Raw genomic sequence first — 8,309 nt, forward strand, 5'->3', positions numbered from 1 at the left:
TCCTTTCTTCTTTACATATTTACAATATACAAACAAAGTGTTATCTTTCACTCTGGGTCCACAGGATTCCATTCTGTGTTAACGTCCTCCCTGTCAAACTGGTCTGGTATAGTGTTCGAGCTGATGGAAGGACTTAGTGTGAATTTCCCAAATTACATCCAGGGGAAAAGAAACTGGTTTTCATTTTCGAGTTTTTACATTCACATACAGCACAAGCAACAATTCATGTTGGGGGAGTTTCGCGAATCCATGAGCAGAGTTAAGGACATCAGCAGGTGGATAAGAAACTTCTCTGCCTGGCTCACACAATTGTGAGAGGACACTTACTAGGAAATCATGTCTGCTACATGGTCTGTCAGAATAAACAACGTCATCACTAGAAATAGGATGGATCCAAATCTAGCTCACTGAGATCGCATGATTGTGTCTCAAGCTTTCACCCATATTGAACAACTAAAAACTATAACCTACGAAAACTAAACCAAAGTAATAACAAGGACTAAAACATTACTAAAATACAATTTATCCACAAATACTATTTGATTTGTAACTCCAAACACAAAACCCAGGTACCTTGTTTACAGGTTTCCACAACAATAACATGGCTAATGAACCAACATGACTAATGTGTATTACGTTCACGGTCAGTTGTCCATTGAGAATGATGTTCGATCTTATATGATAATCGAAATAAGAACAATAAATTGGTTAATGCACTGCCAGAATATATCAAATAAATAATCATTTTGTATTGGAGCTGCAATCGTGGTGTCGAAGCTGAAACAATTCACAACTCAAAATAGACAAGAGATAACACTGATAGTTGTTTTGCAATGACAGTCGTTGAAACAGTCTGGTCAAAATCACTCTAGCAACAGTTGCTTTCTAAAAGGGTAACCGCGATCTCTTTGTGACAAGGTCAATATAGTAAGAGATCCCAAAAGGTCCCTCTTTGAGACCTTAATATTTTTTTTTATTTTATTCAGGCATGTTAATGCAAAGTGGAATCTAGAAACAAACTCAGTTTGAGTGATCCTGTTTCGTTCTATTCAAAACTCATCAGAGTGGTAAAAATAACTTTTGTCCTAACATTTTTGTGTGAAAGCAGCAGATTCCAGCTTCAACACACGACCATACCTCAGGACAGGAGGGGGTTGGTATGGAAAATCCATTTTACCTACTATCAAGTAAATTCAAAGACCAATTCCTATACGAATACCACTAAAAATTTGTCCATCTACTAAACGTAACGTTGGGGAGGGGGACCCATCACATACTTTTTTTTAAAGGTATGAATGTCATGAAACTACAGAACAAAGTCACTTTCGCATTTATAATGTTAGGACAGTTTTTGTATTCCTTAGTTTTAAGCTAATTCTAATTAATAATTTGGGTCGCTGAATTCGATTCGGTGGTTGCTTGTTATACTGCAGCCAAAACTAAATCATATACAAAAGAAAGAAAAATTACAAACTATGAAAGACAAACTATGACTTATTAGTCCTAAAGCAAAGGTAGTCAAGTTTGTGGGTAGGGTCCAATAAGCGGACCCGGTTTTTTATATCGTAATTGGCAAACGATATTACTTAAAACATAAACATCTGTGATATAAATCAATCGATACTGATAAATTATTTTTAACCATTTAACAAACTCAAATAAACCTATATGAACAGCTGTAAACACTTACAAAAAATACAATTAAGGTAAGTATTTTAAATTTCACATAGGAAACATTGTGTATTAACAAATGGCTGTCAATCTTAGGTAAGCTTCACGAAATTGCTTTAAAAGACGATAAAACATGTTTTTATGGCTTACAAATAAATATTGGGATATGACCTAAGAATCCATTTATGTGTGATAATTGTGGAAAGGTAACAAATTTTAGTGTCAGAGGAGCTAACATGGTCGTCTTCAGATGCAAAAAAGAAGGTAATGGAGGACACAACATTAGTATAAAACTTTTTCGTTCTGTTTCATTTAGTTAAAGTTAAGTAGTTTCCCAGATTTTGGTTATGTTCATTTATATTTTGTTACATTCATTAAAATTCACATTTTAATTTAAAACATATGATTGTTATTACGTTTAAGATCGATTGAATCAGTCTATGATTCGATATGCGAATATTAGGTCTCGATGATTTATATTCTTCGATATAAAAAACCGGGGCCGCTTATTGGACCCTACCCTTCAAGTTTTATTCCCAAATTATCTAGTCTGGTTCCAAAAGATGTGAAAAAAAATCTGGCACTCTAGGTTCAATTTTAAACTAGGCCGCCACTCCAATGGACTAAACGATAAAATATTTAAATACATTGTGTACCCCTACTATTTGCTGTTTAGGATTTTTAAATGATCCAGTGATTGCCAAATGGAATTACCAGATCATTGAAAAAGAGGGTAAATATTCACAATATCGTTATAAGGAGCTGAGACGTTGTAATAGTAAATTAATGCCCTAAATATTACTAAATACTAGAAATATGCTTATTAGTAAATCACTGCTATACTATTTACAAAAAAAAAAGAACTTATCAAAAGTTGCCAGCAAATCCACATATTGCCGGTTGATTAGGAATAAGGAAGGTTAAGTTGTTATAATTAATACTGCAGGTTTTAAAAACCATTCCTGAACTAATTTGAATAACGAATTTGAGAGTATAAAATCATAGTAATTAAAACTATTAAACTATTGCTTTTCAACATTCAATAAACATACAGATATCACTTCACGGATATAATCCGATTTACTCCACCCTCCTAGACTGCCTCGGATCAGACTCAAGAGAGGAGATCAAGCGAGGACGATTATCTATATTAATTACTATTAAAGTCCAGACCACTCCACCTAAATCAGATCAGTTCAGGCAGAAAAAGATGACAGTGGGCATACAATTACTATAGCCGAATGTTGCAACGGCACAAATATGTCTATGTCACAATAATAATTCGTTATATGATTCAACGGAATTTATTGCTAAATATTGGCAACTAAATATTTCTGGAATAATTTCATTTATTAACACTCCTCATGTGAAAAATATTCGAAGTGGATAGCTTGTTTAGGTCTTTACTAAGAAATTCTTTGTTTTTCTACAAATTGATGTAGTTCAGCTATTCGTTATTGTAACAACTGCCACTTACAAATGATAGATTATGTGTCTGATGGTTAAAAGCATTAATTATCCTTTGCGACAACAATATTACTCCACTGAATCTGTGAAAATATTCGAAGTGGTAGCTGTTTTAGGTCTTAAACTAAGCAAATTCATTGTTTTTTCTACAAATTGATGTAGTTTCAGCTATTCGTTTATTGTAACAAACTGTCCACTTATCAAATGATAATTTTGTGTCCTGATGGTTATAAAGCATTAATTTCCTTTGCGAACGACAATATTAAACTTGCCTGAATCTGTGAAATATTCGAAGTGTAGCTTGATAGAGTCTTTACTAAGAAATTCATTGTTTTACTACAAATTGAATGTAGTTTCCAGCTATTCGTTTATTAGAAAACAAACTGCCACTTACAAAGATAATTTGTGTCATGATGGTTATAAACATTAATTTCCATTATTGCGAACACAATAATACTCACTGAAGTCAGTGAGTTCTAAGTTCTGCCAAGCTAAACCTTACTTTTACCTGAACGTAATGCTGCTTGATGACGTGCCTTGGCAAGTAAAGTGCCATTACAAATGTGAAACACAGGGACTTAAATAACAACAGAACTATTGGTGTACTCTAAGACCTAATTACTGGGCAGTAGATATGAAAAAGTATTGAAATAATTCTTTCAAAGTGAGACTTAGGTAACTAGAGCATACCTTTATATAAATAACCTCCTTTTATTGCTGTTCTGGGCCGAGGATCGACTAAATTACATCACAATTAACGACGTGTACTCAAAAACAATGTCAATAAGGGAGCGGAAAATCCGCCTTTCAGTTTTCTGTGAAACAAATTCAGAAATGTTTTTTTCTTAAATGGTATAAAAATAAGATAATTGAGAACATTTAGCCTACGATACTTCTGCAAAATTGTATCAAATGGTAAACTACCGTTCTTCGACATCCTGAATGGCTAACAGAAATAAGTACGGTCTGTCAAGAGGATAAATATCCAAGTTTATCCGTACATTTGATACTGAAGCAATAAATGGCTTTGCTCGATACGGTTTAAAAAATATGCATTGTTCTAGGAATCGTAATGAAACAGCCATTTTGCCATTAAACCGCTTTTATAGTACACAGGTAGGTAAGAAATTTTTCTTAGCAGAATTATAAAGCACCAAAAACTGTTTTAGATATTATATTTTTTCATTCATATAGAGCCAGCTAAAATAATAACAAGAATATGTTCTTTGTATTTATCCGAAGCCCACTATTTGTGGCAGAGTTTATTTTATTAGTATATATCATTAATTACGACCAGTAAACTTGTTTTCCTTCCTCCCAAAATGAAGCTTGAGTTGGCGAGAAGGAGGCCACTCTTAAAGGACAACGGCCCATGTAAGCAGCGGTAGCAGAATCACTCGTGGAATGTCATCCGAGACGTCGAGAGAGAGAGAGAGATAGAGAGAGAGCGCTCTGCCTAGGAAAATTCTCCAAGCTTAGGGTCCATACTAGGTTAGGTGTCCATTAGCCATACGCACGAACAGACACCCACTAAATTAGATTTTACTACCATCGATACCCACTTTGACAAATAAGACATACACTCAGATTACTAACCCTAATGAAAAAGTCTGGCTTAATATCCCATCGAACCACATTCTAGACCCGACCTGAGATTGTTATTACACAGTCAGTCAAGCAACCATTCTGCTTGTTGCAGAGATGCTGTCATACAAGCAAGGACACATAGCTCCCAGTATAGCCCCATGCCCTGATGGCCTGCCCACTGTCAGAAATATCTATTATATAAAAAAAGTCACGTTTATCAGTTTGTCAGTGTTAAACAAATAATTTTATCATTTATACCCTTTTTAGAGGAAAATATCCATTTGAGAAACATGGAACAGAATCAAATACAAGAAGAAGTTGATAACATATCCACTAATTTATTGATACATAATGCATGATAGAGTCTTAGAATAAAAAGATATAAACAATTAAGTTGATCCGTTCTTCACGTGTTTGGACGTCATTCGTTCTGAATTTTGACAGTCTATTTCTATGCATTCTTCCTATATGTTAAAAGAGATGAAAATCAGGCGAAATAGATAAATTTCCAATGGAAAAAAGGGAGTCCCTTACAGCGCCATTTGGAAGCCATGAAAAATGGATAGTTTTATTAAAATCAAAAGAGGTTGTCGATAAAATTGTTTACTATTTCGTATTAAGGGTCTGTTCCAGGGGCTAAAGTTTTTTGCTGCTAAATGTATTTGTTAATAGAAGAAGATCATTGAGGTTTGTAACGTGGTGCCCCACATTTTAAGGAAATTCCACATTCAAGAGTATGTTGAAGATAAACTTTTCCACTTCAAGTGAGTTTACATCACAAGCACAGTTCGCTACAATTTCTCTGTGCTGGTTTGTTATTTTCTTGAATAGAATAATTAATCACTTTATCATTATTTTAACAGATGAAAATATAAGAAATAGTGTAATTAACATGGCCTGGTAGTTAGTGTTTTTATTCATAACATAATGATTACGATAACTATTTTACCTTGGACTGAAGTGTTAACAAAATGGATAGGCTCAATACGTTAACCTCTCATCAAGCTAAATAAAGGTTTTATTAAAAATGTTTGCAATTATCATACGTTATTGGGGCTAAGTGCTCGAACTTTCATGAAATACCTAGAATAACTTTTTTCACTGGTGAAAATTAAATACAACCTAGGCCAAAACAAACCACTGGTTTTCTGGCAATTAGTGCCAACTAGGGAAAGAGAAACACTTAGCTTCAAGTAATCAATCGAACGTTAAAACAATCTTGTGTGGGGGTTCAAACGAAGAAGAAATTGTTATTTGAACCTCCATACACAACGTAATGATGCGGTTTAAAGTACATTACTGCAATTATAGGTATAAGTACTAAGTAGTAAGATTATTTTTTTTTTTAAGTGAAAACCTGTTGCTTTAGAGGGCGTTGAGCGTTTGTGCGTACACGGTAAAATCCTCGGGTTCTGCGTCACCGACATGCTAATGAGATACTAACCTGCATGAAAAAGTCAGTCTCGCTGTGTTTTTTAACCGTAGACTTGGCCGCGGACTACTAACCTGCATGAAAAAGTTCAGTCGTCTCGCTGTTTAAAAAACTGTCCCGGCGGAGTATGAAAACAGACTGCGAAAATCAGTGGCCCTTTAACGTCTTTCCTCGTCGCGATTTAAAAAGTGCGCTAGCCAAATGTTCGTACAATCTTGTAAGATGCGTCAAATTAAAAGCTCTTCAATATATCTCGGCAATCTATTTGGGTGTACAATTTTTAAATATTAAAAAAATTTCGAAATAATTGTGATTATGTGTTTACATTTTACATAGCGTTTACAATGACAAAGAAAAAAGTAGTAAGCGAGGATTTTTATTTATTTTATTGGTCAGGGCACAAAATTTGTCAGCGAGAAAGTTGTGTGAAAATTGATGAAATATTTTTTTGTAATTTATCAATTTTTATTATTGAACAAAGATTTAGTTTAATAACCTGTAGTTAAGCGTATGAAATAGTGATGAGTGAACGTTTCTGCCGGAACTGTAGTTGGCGCATTAGGCTCACTGATACACGGTAGTTAACTCAATAAATTTAGTTTTTATTGTAGCAATAAAAATATCCTTCTTACGAAAGAACCAAGTTAATTTAAAACATCTAATTTATTAGTTTTAAAAAATATTGTGAGGTTTAATATGTATATTGACAATTATATACTTTTATCCGTAGCAATAACTGTAGTTAATTTGTACAGATGGTGTTCAACCTCACTGTTGTTCACGATATCGGTCTTTTTACATCACTTGTAATTCTATGTTTAAGCTAACTATTAAGTATTGAGTAAAAATTATAAGACAAATTACAACAAGTTAATAGATAATTGCATTGAACTTTTATTATCAGTTAAAATACATATTCTTGTAAATATACTTACAGGTACATTTTTTAATTAAGATAATTGTTGAGATAATTGTTTATATAAATTATTTTTTCAACCACATTAGTATTTTAATATTTTGTTTTCATTGATTTGTTTAACCCATCAATATTGTAACTAGAATAAATAAAACATAAAAAATTTCATATAAGAATCTTTTCTGTCATATAGTTTTTATTTTAAAAAAATTTTATACTTCTACAAACTATAAAATACTCTTCCGTTTTCACATTCTATCTGGCAGTCCCCACGACTGCTATGTTTGTGTGTTTTTTAGAGTTATATTGTAATGTGGACACCTTTCGCCAAAGAAAGTTTAAACAGTGGGTTTTAATATCTTTATAGGACGTTGTCCTGTCACCTTCAGGCACTATTGAAAACCTCCTAAAAATAAAAAAAGGTTAAATTAAAATTATTTGCAATTTGTTGGCTGTGGTAAAATGTACAAAATGGCTGCTGTTATATTTGAGTGAAAATGTTTACTTATTTAGTTAACGAAAGATTTTGATAAAGAAGATGTGCGGTGATTTTTAATATTCTCGTGTCGTGAAATAATCACCGATCCCAGAGTGTTAATATGTGCTAATCAGATCATTTCAAACGAGCGTAAGTAATGTTCTACCTTTTTTAAAGAAAATTCTTATTATTAATTTGTAGCATTTTTTTTTCTAATTAGGCTACTTTTATTTTATGTTAATGTGCAGGAACGGGTATAACTACAGTGTATCTTGCTCTAAATGTTACATTTTGTGTGCTGTAAATTAGTTCAAGCCCCAGTTGTCCCAGTGATTTTTTTGGTGAAACTACATTAATATACTTTTTGATTTTAAACAAAATTAAAAACGATTATTTGATATGGATGTGCCTTCAAGAAATATGGATATTTTTAGGTGCTGGAGTAGTTTGAGAAAAGTGCTTGAAAGATCTGGTCCATTTTGTCATCCAGATTTTGAACCATCAACAAATACTTTAAAATTTGTCATGAATACTTTTAAACTTCATGTAATAAGGGAGCAGGAGGACTCTGTTGTGAATTACTTAAAAATTTGGCTTTGAATTGATTTCTGAAGATTCATGTTATTGTATGGATACCATCGATTTGTCCAATTTGAATCGGCAGTTCCTATTTCGGAGGAAAGATATAGGTCTGTCCAAGGCTGAAGTTGCTGCTGAGTTCATTAATAGTAGAATTATTGGCTGTAATGTTGTCCCAC

The 8,309-nt window shown here is 33.1% G+C and overlaps 1 protein-coding gene across 1 annotated transcript; it reads left to right on the forward strand.

The window, feature by feature from the left end:
* Window positions 1–7,716: 7,716 nt before the first annotated feature.
* On the forward strand, window positions 7,717–8,309 carry LOC124375089 (nedd8-activating enzyme E1 catalytic subunit; the record flags this gene model as incomplete). Its single annotated transcript, XM_046833209.1, is given in 1 exon segment — window positions 7,717–8,309. A coding segment is annotated over 1 exon segment (130 nt), but the record flags the coding sequence as incomplete, so codon positions are not given.

This window comes from Homalodisca vitripennis, unplaced genomic scaffold (genome assembly GCF_021130785.1).
Source record: "Homalodisca vitripennis isolate AUS2020 unplaced genomic scaffold, UT_GWSS_2.1 ScUCBcl_13152;HRSCAF=23250, whole genome shotgun sequence".
In the NCBI taxonomy this organism is placed as follows: domain Eukaryota; kingdom Metazoa; phylum Arthropoda; class Insecta; order Hemiptera; family Cicadellidae; genus Homalodisca; species Homalodisca vitripennis.